The following is a 25,463-nucleotide window of genomic DNA, read 5'->3' as shown; positions in this document are numbered from 1 at the left end:
TCCTCAGCTGTTATATGAGACAAGTTTCCCATATTTTCTGCAAGCTGACTTTTTTTTTTTGTAAAAGAAAAACAGACCAGAGAAAACGCAAAAACATTATGATTTTAAACAGCAACTATTGACAGCTTATTGGACTATATTTAACTAGAAAGGCATTCTTACCTGCTGTACAGATTAAGAAATAAATGTATAGAGAACAGAAGAACACCAATGATAATCAAAATAACTGAGCAATAATGTACAAAAGCAACAGTGAAGAAGATATATTTGGCTTCTAAGATGCACAACCTTGCCCTGGATAGCAGCCAGAGTTTTTTATTATTGTGGTTGAAGTGGGCATTATGTGACCTTTTTTAACCACATAATGACAAATGAGGGTTATTAACTCAAGGCAATATGAAACAATTATGTTAATTACTATTAAATTAATCACTGATTAACAGAGAATTACTCTCATCTCAATCTATAGCACGGATTTCTGTTTTAGGTTTAAACAGATCTTTAGAGTCCAAAGAGAAAAAATCATACAACCAGTATCTGCTTACACTAGAAGAAAAGATAGTCTGTGCTTCTGTGTAAAAAATTATCAGCTTCATACCATTCATAGTAAAATTAATAATCAGGAGAAAAGGGTTGGGGTTAACAATGTATACACAGGAAGATCATCATAAAAACATGGTGAAAAAACAGGCATTTAATTTGTTCAACACCCCAATAGTATTTTAGCAGGAATGACTATAAAAAGCAATACAAGTTGGCATAAAGAACTATTTTTACTGAATATCTTTATATTAAATAGGTTTTTTGATCTTTTGCTAAATACAAGGTAAGGCTTGTTATAATAGGTTAATATATGTGATACTGAATCTACTTCAGGCAACTGTAACAATGTTGGAAGTATACACTAGTCTATACAATGAAGTTTTCCTAAAATGTGCAAACACACCCTACATTGTAATAAAACAGTAAATATATTAGGTAGGAACTACCATAACGTAAAATACAGCACCACTGAGAAAGCTATAATCAAAATGAGAATGACTTCTCTGTGGATTTGTGAAACGTAGACGCCAAGCAGAGTGGCTTCATGCTGTCAGAAACAGGAAAATGCAGCAGTGTTTGAGATAAACCTTAAGCAGCAATATCTGTGGGTTTGAAGCATCTAAAGAAGTAGCATAAGGATATGCCATATTACAGAAGTCCCCCATTCTTCTCTCATAGCAAGTTGACCACAGCATAAAAACAAACTATTTTAGTACATAAATACTCCCTACAGTGTATCATATAGTTTATATGCTGTATAAAGTATGAGTGACAAAAAACAAAACGTTTGGAAATAAGATAACGCAAGGCTTACAGGTTTTCAAAACAAATTTCCGAAAAGATAAAGAATATGATGGCATTAGTTTTGTGTTGCAACTTATTTTAATATCAAAATGACTCTTAATTTGTCATTGAAGAACAAGTCCATAATTTACAGAGCAAATTCTTTAGCTTGATACTTTTTATCACTACACTAATACACTAATTATATCAGTGGCTTAAAATAACCCCCATCAAATTTTTTTTAATTTAACTTTGCTTTCTACAGTTCTGCCTTTTAAACAAAAGGCTTAAATACATGTCTGCAAACAACACACACTGACTTCTCAGAATTAATATATCTTCATCACATTAACCTAAGCTATTTTTGAAGAAACAAGTTGGCAGGTATTACATCTGTACATGTTTTTACTTGAGAAAATTCTCACCATAATTAAAAAGATTACTCAAATAATAAAAGAAACATTTCTAACACCGAGAATACAAATTTAAGTTCTAAATGAATATAGAAAATATCTAAAACTATACTTCAATCACACATTAGTACAAATATTTTTCTAGTTTGACTAACTTCACGCTGTTAAATGGAGAATTTATTGTAGTGATCTTAATCTTGATATCAGAAATGAATAAAGTAGCCTGTTGCTGTTCAAAAGAGCATCTTATTTAGGTAATGTAGTGAAAGGGAAAGTTAGTGGAATACATTGCAGCTATACAAGTCAAGGCAATAAAAAAACTTCATCTTGGGTCAGTATTATTTCAATTTACAATTTAGAGATCCAATTCTCCATGGTGAGTATGATTTTCAGTTGTTAAAGAAATGAAGAGTAATGAATGTTAGGGCTTCTGCCATTTTAGAAATATAAAGATTGGTTTAAATATGTAAAAATATAAGAATTTGCCTCCAACAGTCAAGTGATCTATTATATAAGGTAACTGAATATACTTATAACATCTGAACTTTTTTGATGTGTAAACATATTTTCAGAGACGTTTGTACTTACAATTTGAAATTCCACAAATTATAGGGGTAAAAACCTCCAAATGCTTTTAATACACTAAAAGTTTATTAGAATTCTAATTCACACAAGTGTATTTTGTTTATATAACAGAATTAGTGTTCTATTTCATCATTTGTATGCCTTTAACTGCTTTCTCAGTGATGGCACTATCACACAATATATATATATATATATATATATAGGGTACAAGAAACCCATCTCTAAAGAAACAGGTGAATTTTTTCGTTTGGTTGGGTTAGTTTAGGTTACACTTTCAAAAAACTTCTACATATATCAGTTTATTCGGTAAATAAGGTCTCATTTTAAGGAACAGTTCTAGAAATTTGGCAATCGCTATAGAACAGGGAAAGTGTTGAACTGAATACAATACAGTTTACATTCTAATATACATTATGTTGAGATGTTCAGAAACATGATTGGTTTTATGTTTCTCTGATAAGTATCTGCCAAAGAAAAGCAAAATGTATAAATAATAGTTTTACTGAAATACTCCTTTCCCATCTCCTCTCCCCCACTCCACCCACCCACACAAAAAAAAGGAGAACCTGATCTCCACCCATTTCAAGTGATTAGTTTCACACCACTTCTAAACAATTTCTTATTGCAGAAGCATGGGAAGAGATAAATAGGGAAAGAAGTGAGGGAAGCCAATTGCCACAGACATGCTTATGAGGAGTGGTACAAATAAATGATGAAAAATGTTTGGAAAATGTTAGGTCTATATTTCTTTTCTGCCATTCTTCTGCCTCGCCCCACACCCCAAAAAAGATGGAATTATAAAATACAGTGCCCATACTATACAATCATGGTAACAAGAAAATGAGTTCTACACAATTACATGTCCAAAAAGAGCAAATATAAGATAGTTTAAAGATGTTTCCAATTTTGTTGTGAATCTGAGTGAGCAAATCAAGGCTACTAATACACACTGTCTGTACACATTATTCCCTATTACACACAGCATTTTGCAATTTATTTCAAAGTTTCTATTATAAAGAAAAATACTGCTTTTGTTAACACACTGTCCTGATATAGTAAAAGCTTATATTACACAATCAATGTCAAAGTTATAGTATGTTAAGTATATAAAAAGTAGATATTACCTATGATATTGTTTAATCTTTACATATACATCAAAATTATGTTTCATTTTCAAAGTAAGTTTTGCATTTAAGTGCTGAATAAAACTTAACAGTATCACTCAAAGACTCATACGGTACTGCTTCTCTGAAACAGAATTATAATAAGCAATTGATGTAAGCAATCAAAATTCTACAAGCAGTATAAGCCATACTGTTTGGTAACATTCATATTAAATTCTTGAAAGTTTTTTTTTATTAAGAAAGCATAATTTATAATACAGTACTGAAAGTAGTTACAATATACAAATGATAGATTCAGTAAAAAAGCTAAGACTGATATATAATTGAACTTAATTTTCATTATATAAGGCTGCCAGCTAATCTTGAAGGTACGTAAGCAAGACAGACATGATTTAAGATTTGTAAAGGAACCCCTAGACTAACGCTTCTATGACAGCCAATTACAATACAAAACAGCCCAACAAGCAGTCTGCTACCAGACCTTAGGAAAGGTAAAGTTTCTTACAATGAGTTACAGATTCACAAGTATAGGAAGACAAGAAAAAGAAAAACAGAAGGAATCCAGCCACCCAGCAAATATGAAGCAGACCCAAGATCGTGATACAATCCAAAGATGTAAATTATTTTAAATCATCACTGTTGTTTAGAATTTCGCACAGCCACTTGCGCCAATTTTGCTTACTTCTCCACAGACACAATAATGAACAAGAGAAAGAATGGGGGGGAGGCAGGAGGAGAAAAAAAAGAGGGGGAGCCTGCACTGAGAGTACAAATAAAGTTCTGCTGTCCATATGCTTTAGCTGTACAGGAGTTTGGACTCTTTCAGCATTTTGTACTCTCTCCAAATCCTCATGAGTCACAAAAATTAAAAGGCTATATCCTTCTGGATGCCAGGAAGGGCCTTGCCATAGTCTTTTGTAAAAATAAAATTAAAAAAAAAAAAAAAAAAAAAAAAAAAGAGAGAGAGAGAAAGAAAAAGCCACAGTGGTAGGCAGTCCCACTTTACTTTGAGGACTGTGAGGTCACAAACCACATGATTCTGTCTCTCCAGTAACAGTGCTTGCAAAAAAAGGAGTTTTAAAGCTTTTGCTTTTTTGGATTATGTGAATGCTTCATTCGCCTCACAAACAACCACAGAACCACAAGTGCGGTGCAAACTTTCTCCAGGAGGACAGCAAGAAGCCTCTGGTTTTTAAATGGTTAATCTCCGCAGGTCACTACCAGCCACTGAGACCAACAAAGTCAGTAAGTACTCTCTAACCACAGTCTATGCAGTAATAGTAGGTCCTTCAAATATTTGCTCTCTTTTTGTTTTGTTTCCTTGTTTTTCACATGTTACCAGTGCTACATACACAATTTTTTGACAGAAAAAAAGAAATAGAGTTTATGCACTCAGGACACACTAATACTAAAACTAGGTTTGGGTATGGTTTGTATTTTCAGTTTAAGGCTTCAAGCAGTATTTACACCAGAAGATACAAGTTGCGTGTGAAAACAGAGAGGGACTATGGCATCAAACAGTCTGTTCAGCTCAGTGACACCATGTCAGCAAAACTTCTTTTGGGGTAAGTGTTACAATGTTTATTTAATTCTATGAATGATCTTTGATAGTCATCAAAACAAAAACCTGTTAAATAGTTTTTTGTGTTTAAAATACAATACTTGGGTATACTCCTGAAAAAAGAGGTTACCATAAATAACGTATGCAGATTTAAGAACTAATTTTGTTAACTGACAAGCTAGGTAAAGTGAAGTTGCTACACTGTATTCTAGGGTTTGACAGCAGGTGTGCTGTCACTTATGTAATTCAATGTTTCCAGTTATGTATATTTAGAAGAGTCAGATGCTGCTCTCCACTAGGTAAAAAGCTTACTAAAGTTAAAGTATTAAATGAGTACAATCAACAATATCACAGAAGACCACCAGGTGAAGAACCTGGGAGGAAAATGTGACATTTTACAGAGCTCCAGCATCACCGGATATTCAAATCTTTTCAACAGACAAATGAATTACTAACTTAACCCTGTTAGTTCTCTGTATCTGAAGAAAATTAGTAAACTACAGGAAGTAGCAATCTCTCCTACACGATTGCCTTACCAATGTAATAGATGTTTTATAAACTAAGAATCTTCATTTAATGTATACACCAAAGTATTCAGTGTTAATCCACAGCCACCCCCAAAAATCTGTTCGTTTCCTCTTTCACAGCAAGCATGCTTTAAAATGCATCAGCTCTTTAGAAACAGTTTTTCTACCTACATTTGAGTCATGAATAAGCAGAGATCATTTTTCCATAAAAATTATGCATCTGTGAAAATAAAGTAAAATGGAATTTAAAAATATGCATGAAATTCAACTTGATTTGTAGTAGCATTTTTATAGCGGCTCTGTTTAACACTATGTTGCCAAATATCAGCTTAGATATTCCGAACTGTAAATAGGTCTTAAAACGTCTTGATGAAATCATATAATTATATATGTATGTATTATTTATATTTACATTCATGTCCATATAGAGTACACATACACTGTAAAACTACACTATCACTTTAATTTTAAACCTTCCCCCCAAACCTATTTTTAAAATCAATATAAATTAATTCATTTTAATCCTCTGTGAAATAAATGATCATTAAATAAAACTGAATGAAACTGAATAACTTTTTCTGATTTCTATAAAATTCACAATGCAACTGAGCTTTAGTTGAAAGAACAGACTGCAAAAAGCCAAACCATGTTAATATATGATCAGTGGTCATATATATGTGGAAGATTTTTTCACTGAAACATTTATTGAGACTAGTCAGTAAAACTATCTGAATTATTTGAAAGAACATCACAAGAAAAGCATATGAAAACTTACAAGATTTTCTTAATGCTGTCCATCATGCTGAAACTATGTTGGGATTGCAGCTGAACCTTTACCTCCTTTACCCCACCCCCACTTTAAAAAATAAAAACGATGCTAGAAATGTTTTCAGCACATACTCATAGATTAAACTTATATTGTAACTAGCTGATAGTTTGAGTTCTCTTTACCCCTCCTACTTCACACATTTTAACTAGCTAGTAGTTAAACACGTGAATGTACTGTAAGTCTATGAGTACATTCAGACAAGAAGAAAGTTCATATTTAAGGAAGAGAGAGACAGTTTCATTTAAGATATACAAAGGCATTGATACTACTACATAGTGCTATTTCTCAGTACTAGCTGTCCAAAAGTGGTCACGCTGAGGTATGCTACGCATAGTATTGAGATAAAATGTGGACACACACAAAAAAAAAGTTTTAAATGGTAGACAGCATTTCTACTAAAACTGCTGTCTTAATGAAGCACAGCCGAAGTGTAGCCAGACCACATTATCCCAGTGTTTACAACAGGAAATACAGTTTACATGTATAGGGACTTTCTTTTGCTTTTACTTCCAAAAGAGATTAAGAGAAATTTAGTTGGCTAAAATTATCATAACATGCAGTGCTGACTGCTTAATTCATCTACTTTTGGTCATCCTTTAAGCTACTGAACACTGTTGCAACATGCTTCCAAATTCTGTGTGTGTGTGTGTGTGTGTGTGTGTAAGGTTGGACAAATAAATGTGTCCTTTGACAAACTACAATGAATTTCTAAAGTAAAAGCGGAATGTCTCTACCTTAATATTTAATCTGAGAAAAATACTGATTGCTATGTCTTTGCTAAATTATAATATAAGAATAGAAGCTACAAGATCCATGTTACTCATCCATTGTTTCCAAACTAACAAAATGGTGTGGCTGTGTATCAGAATGCATAATCCAACTAACATTTTCATTATAGTCATATCTGCATTTAGTCTCCTCCAGTTCTGTTCTCTAATATATTCCTATTGGACCTGTTAAATTTGATAAGGTTTTTCTTAAGAACTGATCTGTGAAACTAATGATAGTGCCATGAAAGTGGAGTGCATCACACTTCTGATCAGTTCATCAATAAGTTTAGCTGAATCTCTACAAATTATTATTTCACCTGATGTAGGGGATCTTTTGTAATTTCAAAAACCTATGTTCCTACTTAATCTAATAAATTCTGAATTATCCAGAAACTGTGTTATAGATTCAAATTACTTTTCTATAGCACAGGTACACTCAGAGCTAAATCCAAGTTCTGTGTTCTGCTTGTGTATACTTATGTGTTGAATCTTTTACATTTAAGCCTATTAATTTTGAGTTTGCCAAGACAGTTATATTTTTGTACCTATAGTTAAAAGAACAACAATAAACTGCTCAGAATAAATCCTACACAGCTAACAAACACCACATTGTTGAAAAATATCCGGTAGACATGATTTACATGGGATCTTCCAGCTCATGTAGTACTTCTGAAATACATACCATATCAGTTATATATAAAAGGAACCACATTCTGCACTGATGTATGTTAAGTGCATCCTCACTGGCTTCAGAGACATTGCCCAGAGTGTAAATCAGACAAGAATTTGGCCAATACTCTAATCTAACCTTTTGTAATTGACCATGATAGATAGAGGAAGTGAAAATGAAATTTAACAAGCCTATAACAAAAAGTTGTACCATTTATATCATGATACTACTCAATGACATGTATACTATTTAAAAACTTTGAGAACTGATTATGAGCTGCTCTAACACTTTGTAACACATTTAAACTTAGCATTTATATAAAAAAAATAGACAATTTAGAACAGGATCCAAAATACAGAAATTCAGAAAGGTATATATTTCTGTGGACTAAAAGAAGAAAGCATCTATAAATTCCACCTCTAGATACCAATCAAAAATATTAACAACCAATTTTAATCACCACTTTTGTTTGTATTAAAATATAATGCAAAGTGATCAGAACAGAAAGTATAACATGAAATACCATGAATAGGACTATTCTCATTTAGATTAATAAGAATGGATTCCCATCACTACAGCTTGTAAGCATATTACACACAAGAAATATACATGACTAACTATATTTTTAATGGTTTGTAAGGAACAAAATATATTTATTCATTTAATTACTTACTTTGAACTACCCATTGACAGTCTGGACTGTTAATCAGCCATGCTGATGTAAAATTCACTAAGATAAAAATGTTCCAGTTTGTTAAAAGAACACTGAATTATCTGATGGTTAAATAAACTAAGGAGGAAAAAACACCCTAACTCATTAGAAGCACTAAGATTTTATCAAGCATACAGGATTAATCTTTATTCAATAGAACCATTCACAAATCAAACCTTACTCTACTTCAATACTTTCATAGAGCGCTAATCAATTACAAACCTTTTCTAGTAATTCAAAATCCATGTGCTTTTAATTTTATACACTGGTGGTCTAAAATATAGTACTGAGGCCGAGCTAAGTCATTCTGTATTGCAACTTTGCTTTTTTCAATAAATATTCATCTAGAGGTTTTCTTAGAGAGAACTGCTCATATGAAGACTGTGGTAATATTTTTATACTGTACCTCCTTGTTGAAGCAGAAGGTTAGGGGTTACCTAAATACCTCAACTGTATATACAAAAAAAGGAAAAGGTAAGTATTCACATGAAAAATCCAAAGGGACTATATTATTTATTTTTGCATTTCCTATGATTAATGATGCACCAGTGCATACTTGAAAACTCAAGTCAAAATAGGGTAACACCTCAAATTCTTTTACAAACTGTACAAATATCAAACTTCCATGCTGTATTAACTACTCTACCAGAAATATTTAAAGACTTTACCACCCCACATTAATAGTATAACAATAATACTGAAAGTTCTCCCAAACTGTGCGACTTCTTGGTGGTGGTCCGACTAATACTAATCTTAAAATGTGTTTAATAGTATAAAAATACCATTCCTTATTTTTTATTTATTTTTCTAGCTTTTATTTTTATTTAGCTTTTAGAACATCATCCAGTTTAGTACTTTTTATGGCTAATATATGTTCAAAACAGTCTAAATCAGTAATGGAGACAAACATTTATGCTTTCAGGTGTACATGGAAAAGAAATCAATATGCAAATTACTCTTGCAAAGAGGGCTGAAACTATACACTGCAGCTGGTTCCTACATTCAAGTGAAAGCTACAATATAATTGTGTTTAATGACCTGTAATATGTTATGTAACACACCTATGTCCAACGGACTTCAGTGGAAGTTAAAGAATACAAGGCAGGCCAGAAGTAGGCCACACTAGTCGGCTTCCAGCAGTACTGAGCACCCACAGTTCTCTCCTTCAGCTACCATGGACGTCAACAGGAGCTGTGGATGCTCAGCACTTCTGAAAACTAGTTCATATGTAGGTTTTACTCTATGTCCCTAATAAAATTCAACACTGTGTGATGGAGTAGTCTCTGAAAACTCATTAAATCAATTCCATTAATAAGAGTTACAATTAACTCCCACATTTAATATTCCCTGGAGTATAAAATATTTTAATTAAAGGGGGCCTCAAAATAAGCAGCACACTTAACCTGAAGTATTTTAAAAACAAAATATAACAAAAACTTGGAAGCATTTAAATTTAAACTTGAAGTACTAAAAGAATCAAATTTTCATAGTTCAACTGCAGTGTAAAAGTATTTAATTGTAATTTAAAAAAAAAAAAAGATTAATTTAGATTACCCAAGAGAAATAAACACCAAGCAGATTTAAATTATGTTAATATATGTATTTCAATCTCAAAAAATAAATTAAGAAATCTTACACTCTCTTCAAAGGGGTTTCCTTGTAAATTTTGCCATGCTTAAGGGTTGACCACAGGTTTTTGTCCATGGACAGCAGAGATCCACAAAGTGCACCAAACGTCCACCCTTGCCACCAGAGGACCCCAACAAGAAACTACTGTTATCAACAAGCCAATTGCATTTTGCTTATATTATTCACAATAGCTTCAGTTTTTATGGTCTCTCTCTCCTTCAAAATCCTCTCTAAAGAGGAACAGAGTTGGGGAGGGGATGTGCATCTTTGCTCTCAGGTGTCTGTTTTTAAGTTAATAAAGTTTAAATCTAAGAGCATGTTTCCTTTCATAAACATGCTCTCTTCTACAAATAAATGAAGATTTGTCACTTAAAATGTTGGGGAAAAAACACTCCCCTCCCCCCAAGAGAATATTTTAAAGATGAGCACAGGGACAAAATATCCCTTTAAACTTGAGTTAATGTATCATAAAACAATCCAACACTTCCAATTAAAAAAAATCCATTATTCATGCATCTGTTTCCTGTATATTTTTTTATTCTGCTTGTTAGCACATAGTATACTGATCTAGCCTTCCTCATATAGCTATAAGTTTCCTATTTAATGTATAAACTTGTTTTTTTTTTTGGGGGGGGGGGGGAAGAGGAGGAGGAGAAGGTTTTATTTTTATTCATTGACTGCTAAAATCATTTTACATTGGTCCAATTAAGTCACTCTGAGTGAATTATTCAGTATTTCTTTAAACTATTCTAATTTACCAAAAATATTTGTTTAATTTTATTACAGTAAAACAGCAAGTCTAAGTACGCTGGTCTCTTTTCTTTAAATAAGAATGGTACTTTAGAAATTCAGACATTTTCACACAACATTTACTATATTCTCAGCGGTTTATTGCAGGAGTATTTTCTCATCTTTTTTAATAAAAGAACCTTTACTATAACAGTGAAGGTTAAAACCATTATTTCCTCTGCTGTCTGGTTTTCGAGAAATGTTACATTCATTAAAGTCAGGCAGTCCCGGAATTAACAATAGTTTTAACTTGTAACATGTTCTAGCTAAAAACCCTGTGGCAAAGAACTTTTGGCAGGAAGTCAATCCAACAGGGTTTGTTACAGTATTTCCCTGATAGACAGTGATTTTTTTTATTCACATACTATATTTCATTAGAATTGTTAGTTTCTGCGACTAAATTATAATTTAATATTCATTTTCTTACAATAGAAAGTTAAAACTCAGGGACCTGACATACATTTACACCCCCCCCCCCTGAATTTATCTGAACCATAAGTGTGCCAAACCACTGTTTACTTATCCCTTTTGGTCAGATATCTTACATCTAAATCCACTTTGTGGTTTAGTGAGAGAGAAAGACAGAGGCTGCCAGTTTCATAATATTTTATTGTTCAGAACAAAACACCTAACCTATATCACAATGAAAATCAATGATAACATTAGCAATGTGTATGTGCATGAACACAAACACGGTTCTTTCTGAAACTGGAGTTATTGTATAAAATGTTAAATTTTACAGTTAACACCACCAGTTATTATAGAGGGTGAATTAACATTTTTTTGCCAAATGAACTCAATTAACATGATTGCCACAAAACAATTTAACAAGACAGAGGCTTTTTATGAGAAACAATATACAGATACCTGTTTGTATTTATATATATATGTATATATACATGCCTATTTACTTCTGGAAGCCATATTTTTTTCAATATCTGTATATCGCTTAAATAAGGATCAGAAATTACAGAGTTAAAGGAAACAGTATTTTAGTTTATGTGTGGTACAACAAATGGTAATATTTCCTTTGAAAAATGTTAATTTATCACCTGTGTATGTGTAAACACACATGCACAAATGTGAAGGCATATATACAGTTGTTAAATTTACACTTTTAAACAGAAAGATTACTCGGTCTAGTACCACACAGAAATTAAAATACTCTGATTGCTTATTTTAACTCTGTTTTCCCATTTCTACTTCTAAATACCTGTTTTTCTCTAAGCAAAATATCTAAATTAGCATCCAGTAGCTTACGACTGTAACTATACAGGGATGGGATGTACTACCGCATTCAAGTTTGTTAACAGTCAGTTTCAAAAAACTGTTTACAAATCTTCACAATGCTCAGCTTATTCTGCTAACCTATTAGGATATATCTCAATATATGCTTTTTTTGGCAGAGATCTTGTCTTTTTATCTGTAAAGTGTAATGTCTACTGATAGCACTATATAAATAACTTTTATAGTACCATAGTAAGTGATGGTTCAACTACTACATTTAAAAATTTTTTGGCAATACCTCTGGGAAAATGTGTAAGTAAGGGAACAGGTCTATCATGATACCTTAACCTTTTCTAATAGATACCCAAGAAAATGCATTTGTGGATATCACAGTTGGCCAAGTTGAACTCAATCAAGAGTTAAAAATAAAGTGACACCACATTTTTTTAACCAAGGTAGTCTTCTTTGCTATATAGCTGCTCTCTATGACAACACGCAATGCATTATTTCTGTAAGTGATGAATTTATTTAATCATACTGTATTTAGTTTTTAAATATTCTATTATGACACATAAGGCTCTCTTCAACCATGAAAACATGATTTCCCTAAATCAGTATTTTTATTAATGTCAATATCAGCTTTATTGCAGAAAAAGCAAAAGTCAGCTTAAGCAGAGAAGAAAATAGCTCTAGCTAAACTAAAGTTTACATGTAAACTGCTCAGACACGACCAACAAACTGTTTATTCTGAGACAACAGTGAAACATACTATATAGTGCTGATTGCACATTTATATATTAATTGTAATTATTCTCTGTAAATATCACATTCCACATAATTAATTCTTAAATAGAAAACATTAGATAACAAAAGTCACGGTCACTAAGATATCAAAGTATTTGTACAATACACCATGGCAAGCATTATTAATGAGAGTTTATGTGGGCTAAAAGTTATTAATTGAAGTACAATGCCCAAGTACAGAAGCAGCTTTGTAATGGGAACACTTCTAATAAATCTGCACTGTATGTGTGTTCTAATATAATCTCTGCATCTTGCTTCCCATAGGTAATGGCCACCAACAAATTTACAACAGAGTTTGTCTTCTTAGCTTTCCGATCAGGAGTATCAAAGTTTAACTCAAATATTCTTTTAAAATGTGAAGTAACTAAGCTATAACAATGAACGGTTTATTTAAAAATTGACAGGAGCAGAAAGCAGCGACTATTTACATAGGCAGTGTACCTTAGTATACACCAGTAAAAATGTTCTCTTTTCCCAAAAGGATTTTGTGCATAAAGGGCATTCACTTCACTTCCTTTCCATCACAATCTCATCCCAACTTTCTACATTCAAGACTATGTACTGTATTTTTTGTTGTTATTCAGTACCCCCTCCATCTGCTTATGAGGCATAAGTTGAAAGTCTGCAGAAACATTAAAAAATTCAAAGACACAAGCTGATATTTTTACTGACATTTTATTACAGGAAACCAACAGCATTCAAAAAAGAAATCCAAGCACATGTTGATAATGAAATAATTCACACAGTCTAGTTAGTATCAAAAAATTTAATTTAGCACCAAACAGGAAGGAGCCTGTGTAATTTTTTCACTTAGACAATTTCAGACTGTAGCAAGAATAAATACAATTCCAATACAACAATGTGACCACATAATGCATATGTAAGGTCTAGAGTGATTTTTTAATTTTACACTACATTAGGAGGAGGATTTAAGTTCATAGTCTGATGTTATTCTATATGCTGATTAACTCATCAGGCCATCCCTGTTATGAACTGGAATTTTCATCTATCAATACACACGAACGCATGCACTTTTTAAAATACAGCATCTTTTAAAGTAAAAATCAGAGACATAACTGCAATCCCATCAGGAATATGTTTTAATATGGATAAAAATGTTTTGCAAGTCTTAAAAAATTCATAGCATTCACATAACTTGTCTAGATAGAGACAAATCTTTTCTGTATGTTTAGTACTACATAATACATTATATCGCTATATAAATGATATTATGTAGGTACAATATCCAGGACTGAAAGTATTTTTTGTTTTTATTTTGTTATGCACTCTGAGGGATAAAATTATTTAGTAAATGAATGTTAAGGCACATGTATAAAACCTACTTGATGCAACTAACTTACATATACATACACATGAAATGGAATGTTCCAATTCTGATTGAAAATGTGCATAGCCAGATACGAGTTAATTCACTGACCATATTTTCCACTACTGAAAAACATCTTGAAAGATAAAAAAATCCAGTTACTAGAGTGTGGGCTTTTTACCCTACAATCAGTGATTTTCCCCCACAGTTATTTTAAGATGTTTCTAAAAATCTAAACAGACCCTCATCTCACACTCTTAAAAAAGAAATGAGTTTGCATCTAAAATATTCTTAAAGGATGAGGACAGCAAATTTAAAATATGCATAAAATCTGAGAACTAATCCTGGTGACAATCTTGAAATCATTTGATATACATCTATATTAGACATGTCACTAGTCTAGCAGCATAACAGATACCCAGAATAAGACATCGCTCTATTTTGCAATAGTAAAATACAGTAGCTTGTCAATGTGAAGGCTTTTAAAATGTGATTAATCTAACAAAATACACTACTGTCAAAATGCAAGATTGCCTACTGAACTGCCCAGATGTATAGAATAAACATTATTTAATGGCTGCTTCATTTTATAATTTTATTATAAAATGAGAAGAATTTAAATTAACTTATAATTGTTGGACAGCTTAAGATACTCATTTGTCTCAAAATTGATTTAAAAGACTTCTCTAGCATTTTGTGCTGCATTTTGTCCTTACATACCTGGTTCTTATCAATTACTGAAGTATCTTCACCCTTCTTGTTGCAAAAGAGTCCTTTAAAACTTACAGCATACACAGTATAATATTTGAGACATATATAAATAAAGACTTTGAAAATACTCTTATTTTTCAGTAGCTCAGAAAACCAGACTTTTTTTTAGGCTGATGATATCTTCTAGAAGAAACACAGAAGTCTGCATACAGTAAGAAGCCTTTTGAGTAAGCCCTTTTTGCTGCACCATAATGATCTGATCCAGAAATTCAAGGGTACCTTAAACAACGGGCTACCTGTTCTAGCCATGCTTAGGAATGTGGCCAAATCATTTTTATTGATTTAACCTTTATAGGAATGCCACATATCCTCAGAGCAAAACATTTCTAATGCATTTATAATATGATACACCTCTGAGAAGTTATGAAAAAAATTAAGACAGATAGACTAACCCTCTCCCCATTATTTTTTCTTCCAATCTATTGATCAGCAAGCATTCACAAGTTAAATTATTTTGTCAATTTGCATTTGTCTGAATTGGTGGGATAAATTAAGAGTTAAAGTATATTCACAAAATTAAGAATATCTAGCCTATCTTTGTTTAAGAAATAAAAACTTGTGAACTCATACAAGTTAGCCAAGATTCTAAATACTCCTTTCATACTAAAATTACACATCAATCATGTTACCTGCAAACATATCAAGTTAAATCTTTCAGAATTTACAGCCCTTATTAAACAAACTAAGCTGCATGCTAGTCATATTCAGAGGGCTTACAGAGAGAGGTTTGTATCTCTCTCAAGAATTCCAAGAGTAGCAATTCTGAAATTCCTTCAATAGCAAAGTTTCATTTTTACCTACATTTCCAAACAATAACTTCATGATATAATGGTTCATCATTAATATTTTGGAATTCAGCTTTGAAGAGGTTATATACTTTTGTATTTATTCTCCTCTTCAATATTATGAACCATACTTCAGCATTCCCAGGTGTGACTTGTTTTTCAGAAAATAAAGTAAACTACTCTCACTTGCTGGAATTTTGTATTGTTTTTAAAGTTTAATATAATAAAACAAGTGTGAAAATAGTGCCTAGTACAATTATTGTCAAAGAAAGTTAAGCAAAATAGTAATACCATTCAAATGAATGGAGAAATGTGGACACTGAAGTGATGCTTGTTTCAAGTAATTACCAACAAAGAGAACAGCAGAACTACATAGTATATTCTTCCATACTGCAGAGAAGGGTACACTGAAAACATTTTAGATGGGCACTGTAATATACAATAGAGCAACCTGTTTTGAGCTCACCTTGCCAGACTAATAGACAAAGCATCCCACTGTGCCAACCATGGTTTAGAAAAGGAGGTACCATATTCCTTGTGAGACAGTACCTCACTTACATCTCAGTGACTTGATCTAAATTAAGTTTTATTTTCAGCCCCTTCTCCTCCAAGGCTACCATTATAGTATAAAATACCTATCATCTCTCTCCATGTGTGTGGTGCATTGTAAATTTGGGTCTCCTCTATGCTTAAAAATGTTACCAGCACATCTAAGTCAGTTGGGGGTGTAATATTTTTTTACAGACAGCTACAAAAGTATAAGCTCTTTTATATATGAACATAACTGTATCCACACTAAATTATTTTGACAAAATAACTATGCCAGCAAAACCCTCTTAGTGTAGACCGGGCTTAAGTCTACAGCATTTTGAAGTGATCTTACAGTGAACAATTTACATTCCCAATCCCAAAAGAGCTACGCCTCCATTAGAACTGGTCAAAGGGTGTGTCTACTAGGGATCTGCCACTGAAACGGTTGCCTCCCTGTTTTCATGCCAGGGAGGAGTTCTGTAAATTACCCCAGAAATGAAAGTGTTAATATACTTGACTATGCAGAGTTCACCCTATTAGAAAACGTTTATGGGAGATATGTTGGAAACCCCTGAAACTTTTAACTTAAATTTCACTGACAGAGAATAAAAGGTGAGGTGATACAAACCTCTAGAAATGTGTGTTTTACTAGGGCATTTGGAAACTACTTGCCTACAGTACAAGTAGCCAAAAAAGAAAGAAGACAAACTTATTTTTTCTTCCTTTGGGGAATCTTCAAACAGCAAATTCAGCTTGTATGCTTGAGATGTTACAATAGTAATTGAAATGATCCATATCTTGGTCAAGTGCAACCATGGTTCCAGATGAACTAGGAAAATTTAAGGAATTCTGAGTAAAACTATTCCAGCAATATGGGCAAGACTATCTGTAAACCCTGCACAGGACTTTCAGTTATTTAAAATTAAAAAGGAGAACTTTTACCATTAAGAGGGATTCATAACCACCCATGAATTATGACTTCCTTTCAGGGCCCTGAATCCAAGGCAGGAGAAAAGAAAGATGGCCAGACGGTTAAAGCATGTGACTGAAAGACAAGAAAACTGTGTTCTATTCATTGCTCTGCCAATGACTTAAACCAAGCGACAAACTGTCTATATCTCAGTTTCCCCAGCAATAAAATAGGGATAATACTTGTCTATATCAGAGGATCCTGAGACAATTTACTAATTTGCTTTTGCAAAAGAATCTGAGTATTTGCTAGAAGTTCCTAATGAAATATTTACTATGATGATAGTGTACATTATGAATAATCCAGATTGCCTTCCCTGGTTTATAGTTCCTGATCACTCTGACAGGCTTCCAGAGTTTCCTTACAAGTTTAAACTGATTAGTTTAATGATGCTGTCGCTAATCTTTTAACTGCAAAAGCTACAGTCTCCAGGGCTGCTTGCTCCTTACTGGATTAGATACGGCTACCAGCAAAACAGTCTCCCAGTGCTGCCCCTTTTCCATCTTGGTTCCTTTATATAAGTGACGTGGCTATGGTTTCATTTATAATGCCTCACTGCATGGAGGGGTAGATGCCAATCAATCTTCAGTTTGGGTCTCCTCCAAAAATATTTCCAAATCCTGTAATAATTGTTAGTTACCATCTAGTTTCTTCTCTCTTTTGGTAAAGTATTTAAAAAAATGGCATTCAATCAATTTCAAGTGAACTTGGAAACCACTGTCATCCCATGTGGGCTCCAGCTTTCATTTGAAGTTGAGGTCACGAATTATCTCCTGCTAATTTTAAACTAGACACAGTTGGCCATTCTGATCTTGCCACACACAGATTAACTGAATTTGCTTGCTTACTTTTGTAAAGGGACATCATGCCTTTTGAGGAGACCAACAAACATGCGGAAAAGGGTGATCCAGTAGATATACAGTAGCATACTTAGACTTTCAGAAAGCCTTTGACAAGGTCCCTCACCAAAGGCTCTTAAGCAAAATTAGCAATCATGGAATAAAAGGGAAGGTCTTCTCATGGACCAGTAACTGGTTAAAAGACATGAGACAAATGGCAGGAATAAATGGTCTGTTTTCACAGTAGAGAAAGATAAACAGTGGGGTCCTCCCCCCCCCCCAGGGATCTGCCCTGGGACCAGTGCTGTTCAACATACTCATAAATGATCTAAAAAACAGGTCAACATTAAGGTGGCAAAGTCTGCAGATGATATAAAATGACTCAAGTTAAGTAAGTCCAAAGCAGACTGCAAAGTGTTACAAAGAGAGCTCACAAAACTGGCAACAAAATGGCAGATAAAATTCAGTATTGATCAATGCAAAGAAATGCATACTAGAAAACATAATACCAACTATGCATACAAAATGATGGGATCTAATTAGCTGTCACCACTCAGAGATCTTGGAGTCATTGTGGATAGTTCTCTGAAAACATCTGCTCAATGTGCAGCAGCAGTTAAAAAAAGCTAACAACGTTAGGAACCGTTAGGAAAGGGTTAGTAGGAAGACAGAATCTATCATAACAACACTATACAAAGCCAGGGTACACCCACAACCTGAATACTGCATGCACTTCTGGTTGACCCATCTCCAAAAGGGTATATTAGAATTGAAAAAGGTACAGAGAAAGGCAACAAAAATGATTAGGGTATGAAACAGCTTCCATACAAGGCGAGATTAAAAAGACTGGGATTGTTCATCTTGGAAAAGATATGACTAAGGAAGGAGGGGTGGTGGAGGAGGGATGTGATAGCGGTCTATAAAATTATGAATGGTGTGAAGAAAGTGAATAAGGAAGTGTTATTTATGCCGTCACATAACACAAGAACCAGGGGTCACCCAATGAAACCAACAGGCAGCAGGGTTAAACAAACAAAAGGAAGAAGTAATTCACACAATACATAATCAAACTGTGGCACTTATTGCCAAGGGATGTGGTCAAGGACAAAAATATAACAGGACTTAAAAAAAGAATTAGATAACTTCATGGAGGATAGGTCCATCAATGGCTATTAGTCAAGATGGTGAAGGATGCATCCCCATGCTCTGAGTGTCCCTAAGCCTCTGACTGCCAGCTGCCGGGACTGGACGACAGGGGATAGATCACTCAAATGCCCTGTTCTGTTCATTCCCTTTGAAACATCTGGCATTGGCCACTGGCAAAAGACAAGATACTGGGATAGATGAACCATTAGTCTGACACAGTATGGCCATTCTTATGTTCTCATGTTGTTGCGGTGACAGGAAATCATTGTTGCTTGATGTGCCCTTCAAGTGGTTTCATTCCTACCTAGAAGATAGTCAACTGGTGGTCCTGGCAACTGTAATAATACTTTTCACTTCCATAGCATCTTAAATTAGAGATACTTAGTTGATCAATGGTTACAAAGTGCTCTAAGCCTCACAACACCTCTAGGTACCTTCATTTAGGGGTTTAATATGCAGCACTTCTCCAGGCTCTTATTTCCCATTCTGTTTTAGGCATACATGAAAAGATGTCTAAACACAGGGTAAAAATATCATTAGGCTGATGATACACAACTCAAGGACTTTGCAATTTGTCTCTGCTCTGGAAAAATGCCTAGAGGATATATGCTTAACCCAAACAAAACAAAAGTGTTCATAATGGGACAAGGGCAATGTTTTATCCTCCTTCAGGTCTGTTTCTTGAGGGGATGTATCTGAAAATAGCAAGGTTAAGAATCTTGATGTCACTTTCTACCACACCTTTTCCTTATTTTGAATGCAGTATTAAATGTTTTTTCCAGTCTACAATTTATGTAGACTGAGTAAAATTTCCTAAAGCGCTTAAATCACTTAAGTGCTTTTGAAAATGTTACCACATGGACTTATTCTGTCCCCAACAGCAATATATGACATTGTGACCACAAGACTTGGTGTGCTGATTGAAACCCTGATAAGAAAAGACAGCAATCTCAAAGTTTTGCTGCTTATTCAGAATATAACGTTTGATCACCATTTTGCATAACCATGATCATGTTCAGCTGCCTATAAAATGAGAAATTGATTTTAATCTGCCATTGCTGTTTTAAAGCCCCTAATACTATATGTCTTGCCTACATGCAGTGTCTCCTCCTGGAATCTCATCTTGATATATCAGTGCCATTACTGAAATGGAAATGGTAGAATTATCAATAATACAGAAAAGGCATAAATGTTTGATAAATATTTTTGTTGTGTATTTGGGGAAATATCACAGATGCTATAGCCATATCTTTCCATTTCACTAGTACCTCAGGAGAATATTAAAGAGCAGCTACTAAAGTTGGACATTTTAAAATCAGCAGGTCTGGGTAACTTGCATTCAAGAGTTTTTAAAGAACTGACTGAGGAGCTTGCTGGATCATTCATGGAGATTTTAAATAAGTTTTGGAACACAAAGGATGTTTCAGATGACTGAAAGAAAGCTAATGTTGTGCCAATATTTAAAAAAGGTAAATGGGATGACCAGGTTATTATAGGCCTGTCACTCAGGCATCATTCCCAGACAAGAAAATGGAGCAGCTGAAACAAGACTGGATTAATAAAAAATTAAAGAGAACAATATAATTAATGCCAATCAACATGGATTTATTGAGAATTAGTCAAACTAACTTGATTTTTTAATGAGATTACAAATTTGGTTGAAAAAAGGTAACAGAGTTGATGTAATATACTTGGACTTCTGTAAGATATTTGACTTTGTACCGCAGGATATTTTGATTAAAAAAACTAGAAAGATAAAAAATTAACATGACACATCAAGTTGATTAAAAGCCGAGAGGTCTCAAAATATAACTGTAAACAGTGAATTATCACTGAGCAGATGCATTCCTAGTGGGGTCCCACAAGGCTCATGTCTTAGTCCCACAAGGCTCATGTTTTATTAATGATCTGGAAGAGGACAAAATCATCACTGAAAGCTATCAAAAACTGAGGGAGGGGAAAATAATGAAGATAGAGGTCACTGACACTGAGTGATCTGGATCGCTTGGTAAGCTGGGCACAAGCAAACAATATAGGTTTTGAGACAGCTAAATATAAATGTATATATCTAGGAAGAAAAAATGTAGACTATACTTGTAGGGTGGGGGACTCTATCCTGGGAATCAGTAACTCTGAAAAAGATTTGGTGTAGAAGTGGATAATCAGCCGAACACGAGCTCCCAGTATGACACTGTAGCCAAAGGGGTCAATGCAGGCCTTTGATGCCTAAACACGGGAATCTCAAGTAGGAATACAGAGGTTATTTTACTTCTGCATTTGGCACTGGTGCGACCACTGCTCAAATACTGTGTCCAGTTCTGGTGTCCACAACTCAAGAAAAATGTTGATAAATTGGAGAAGGCTCAGAAAAGAGTCACAAGAATGATTAAAGGTTTAGAAGACATGCCTTAAGACAGACTCAAAGAGCTCAATGTATTTTAGCTTAGGAGTGACTTGATTGAAGTCTATATGTATCTACATGGGGAACAAATATTTAATAATGGGTTCTTCAATTTAGTAGAGAAATCTGTAACGTGTTCTAGTGGCTAGAAGTTGAAGCTAGACCAATTCAGACTGGAAATAAGGCATATATTTTAACTGGTGAGAGTAATTAACCATTGGAACAATTCATCAAGAGTTGTAGTGGATTCTTTATCCCTGACAACTTTTAAATCAAGATGTGGATGTTCTTCTAAAAGATATACTCTAGGAATTATTTTGGGAAAGTTCTATGGCCTATGTTATAATACAGGAGGTCAGAATAGATGATCACAATTGTCCCTTCTGTCCTTGAAATCTCTGACACCTACCTACAGTTATATACGTATAAGACAAGAGTCTGAAATAAAGTATAAATGAACCTAGATTGGTAGCATGTGAAAGCATTATTTGGTTGCAATTGCTTTATGTGGGCTGTAGCAAATACAGAGAAATTATGTGCAAGTCTCTAAGGAAGGGAGTAATTAAGTGTTTCAAAATACATGCATGTACTAGTCCAAAATCTAACATGCTCTTCAGTATTTTAAATGAAACCCAGAAGCAAGAAGGAACTGAACTGTCTGCATTTGGTACATAAACTATCTTGGGAGGAGTGCAGTACATGTGTATATATTTATATAAATGTTCATGATTATACTACATATACAATGTACAGCAGGGGTGAGAAAACTGAATGCGTGTTTCGTGTCGCTTTTATCTAGTGATGCACATTGCTGAGGAAAAGAGTTTAGGTTTTCAGCTGAGGTCTTTGTTTTCTGCTGATGTCCCAAGAATAAATAAGCCTAAACTTTACATTTTAAGACTCTTTAAAGTCAACATAGAAAAAAAAAATCACACACATTGGTATATTGCTTCTGAAAGACAGTGTGGCCAAGTAGATAAAATATGTCTCTCTATCAGACACTGGGATTCTATTCCCTAGATCTCCATGAAGTGACTCTGTACAACCTCTCAGGTATTTTATCTGTAGTAGTTGCCTCCCCTAAGGTAGAGGTATGACGGCTTCGATAATAAGGTCTGAGAAGAACACACACAGACACTTAGGACTAGATCTCATGGTTTCCTGGCTTGCAGCTCAATGCATGTTCCCTTAGACTACAAAATACTACATTAAGAAAGCTTTGTCTCTCTCTCAAAAAACATGCAACTTTTTCCTGAGATGTGGGAAACAGTGATACAGAAGGATTCATTTGTGAGTACTGCACAAGATGCAAGACACTGGCAGGGTGGTCAGTGTGTGTTTGGTTTTCTAGAAACCCAAACATGCATGTGTGTACTATATACGATATTGGTGTTTATTACAGATTTATTGGCATAAGGCTGCCAAAGTTGTTTAAGTACTCTATATTACATGTACCACATTACTTACAAACTGCTGCTATTAGTATTAACAATGAATACTTGTCTGTAGTACCATAAATGTGTATATGTGGAGTGCATGTGCAAATGTACACATACACACAGTTCACAGAAACATATGGAATTAAATTGTGCCCTCATTTACATCCACTAACATAATTGGCTTTTTAGTTGGGCTATGTGATGAACTGAGGAAATATTTTTTCCTATAGTGAGATATAAACACACCTATGGATTGCCAACCACAACCCAGTTGGTTGAGACAACTCATATGATCTAGAGTACAGCAAACTGTGTGTAAAGTGCTGAAAAGTTGTAGAAGACCACCAAAGGAAATACGGATAAATTCTGTGTTAACTCAGTCAAAATTTCCATTGAAATCTGCCTGAGCAAGGGCTGAATTCTCCATCATAAAAATGGTGTTACTACTTCCCTAACCCACAGGAAAATCGGGAGGATAAATACATCACCATTTGTCAGATATTCAGACACTATGGTGACATGTAGAGACAAGACTTTCAAAATGAGGTGCCTAAAAAGTTTAGGAACTCGATTTTGAAAAAACTGGCCTGTATTTTTGGAGTTCTGACAATATAAATGATGGGATTTTTTATTTTGGGTTGGATTTGCTTGAAAAGGAAGAGAGAGGAAAGGGACACAGTGTTATGTTAAGAACCCATAGATGAGACATAGCCTTTCTGTTTCCAGAGTCAGGAAGATAACACAGGAATCCAGATGCTCAACAGTCAAGTGCTGTGTCAAACACAGTTGGGTAAACCACTGGCAAAGGGTGTGTCATGTCTCCCTCAACAGGCTGATCTACGTAGATCATAGCCTCTTTCCTTTCCATCACTAGTTACTCCTATAGTTCATGTGGAAAAGCTCTGTATGGGGGATCTTTAAGGTTGTGAGTTTGAACCCATGTGGTGAGACAATATATAACCCTTCAAGTTAGTGTGAGCTCCCTAGAATAAAGTAAAAGTTATTTTATATTGTAAAACATTGTTCTTAGAAGTGACAATGCATGTTGTGTTAATATTTTTAATGTTTATTTTTAGTGTTTGATTCTAGTTAATAGCAGCTGTCACTTTGAGATGGTGTGGACTCTTAATTGCAGACTTTTCTTAAAAGACACAGTAGTGTGTTAGAGATGTTGCCTGTGTAAGCTCCAAAAAGGTCAGAGCTTGATTGAATAAATGTATCTTTCCAGAAAGCAATCCTCATTCTCAAGGTGTAACATTAGCATTTACTAAGGGATTGGATACCTGAGAACACTGATAATAAGCCACAGAGCCTTTTACCTGTAGGTCACCAGTTTGAATATATCCCAGTTAATCAGGGATTAAAAGCCTGCCTTATCTAATAGATAAGATTGGTGGTCCCTACATGGGGTGAGTTAACTGTGTTTCAATTTCTACATCACAAACTCACTAATTGGCAGATTCAGCAGAGAGGCCTAGAAATGCCTGGGGCATGGACATTGAACCAACTCTGTAACCCCTAGATGAAATCACCCTTTGACCAGAGGAAGAACAAGCTGGCAGGACAGTCTGTAGAGGAAGCCTGCCCCAGTGTTGCCCTGCAGATAAAGAGAGGAGTTAATTTACTGGGGCTCTCAAGAGGATAATTTCCACTGCCACTGGATCAATGCTTTTTTAAGATGAAGTAAATGTCAATAGATGAAATAACAGTTTAGCATTAAGCAAGAGGGGGATGCCTTTGTGAAATAGGTGAACATTATTGCCACTTTACAGATGACAAAAAAAACAAAGAATGAAGTAATTTGTTTGTAGGACAATATGGTCTAATGAATTAGGCATGATCCTGACAGACAGGAGATCTAGGTGGTTCTGACATCAACTTTCACGGTTACTTTAAGGCAAATCTCTCAACTGCTCCAAAAACCTAGTTTCCACATGTGTACAATGGGTATAACTATAGTACTTACTTCTCAAGGGAGAACTTAATGTTTGTGAAGTGCTTTATAAGTTTAGAGTATTATCTAGACCAGCGAGTTAATGGCAGACATGAGAGTAAAACCTGTACTCATTCCTCAATGCCACCTAATCTCAAACACTCAAGAGGCATACAACAAAAGGAGGAGGAGGAGGAGAAAGGCAGGCAAGGAATGCTACTTAAGGATCTTTGAATGTCCAGATCAGATGACTAGCCTTTTCAATAGACAATTAAACATGCATAGACGCTGCATTTAAGAGGAACATTAATTTTTAAATGATGTATAAAACTGCATATGTGCAAACAAATATATT

General features: G+C 34.2%; 2 protein-coding genes across 6 annotated transcripts in view; one reads left to right on the top strand and one right to left on the bottom strand.

The window, feature by feature from the left end:
- SUPT3H (SPT3 homolog, SAGA and STAGA complex component) overlaps nucleotides 1-25,463 on the bottom strand; it is a 475,306-nt gene that overhangs the window by 412,245 nt on the left and 37,598 nt on the right. The window lies entirely within an intron of this gene.
- RUNX2 (RUNX family transcription factor 2) overlaps nucleotides 4,941-25,463 on the top strand; it is a 190,373-nt gene continuing 169,850 nt past the window's right edge. The window contains exon 1 of one of the 2 annotated variants that reach the window (XM_067544938.1): nucleotides 4,941-5,013. In XM_067544938.1, coding sequence (XP_067401039.1) covers nucleotides 4,956-5,013 — 58 coding nt within the window. In that variant the 5' untranslated portion in view covers nucleotides 4,941-4,955. The remainder of the gene's footprint in view (nucleotides 5,014-25,463) is intronic. The other variant, XM_067544940.1, reaches the window with a different exon arrangement.

The sequence above is a fragment of the Emydura macquarii genome, unplaced genomic scaffold (assembly GCF_026122565.2).
Source record: "Emydura macquarii macquarii isolate MOO-44397 ecotype Brisbane River unplaced genomic scaffold, CSIRO-AGI_Emac_v2 contig_1039, whole genome shotgun sequence".
Taxonomy (NCBI): Eukaryota; Metazoa; Chordata; order Testudines; family Chelidae; genus Emydura; species Emydura macquarii.
This window is presented reverse-complemented; position numbering and strand designations above follow the sequence as displayed.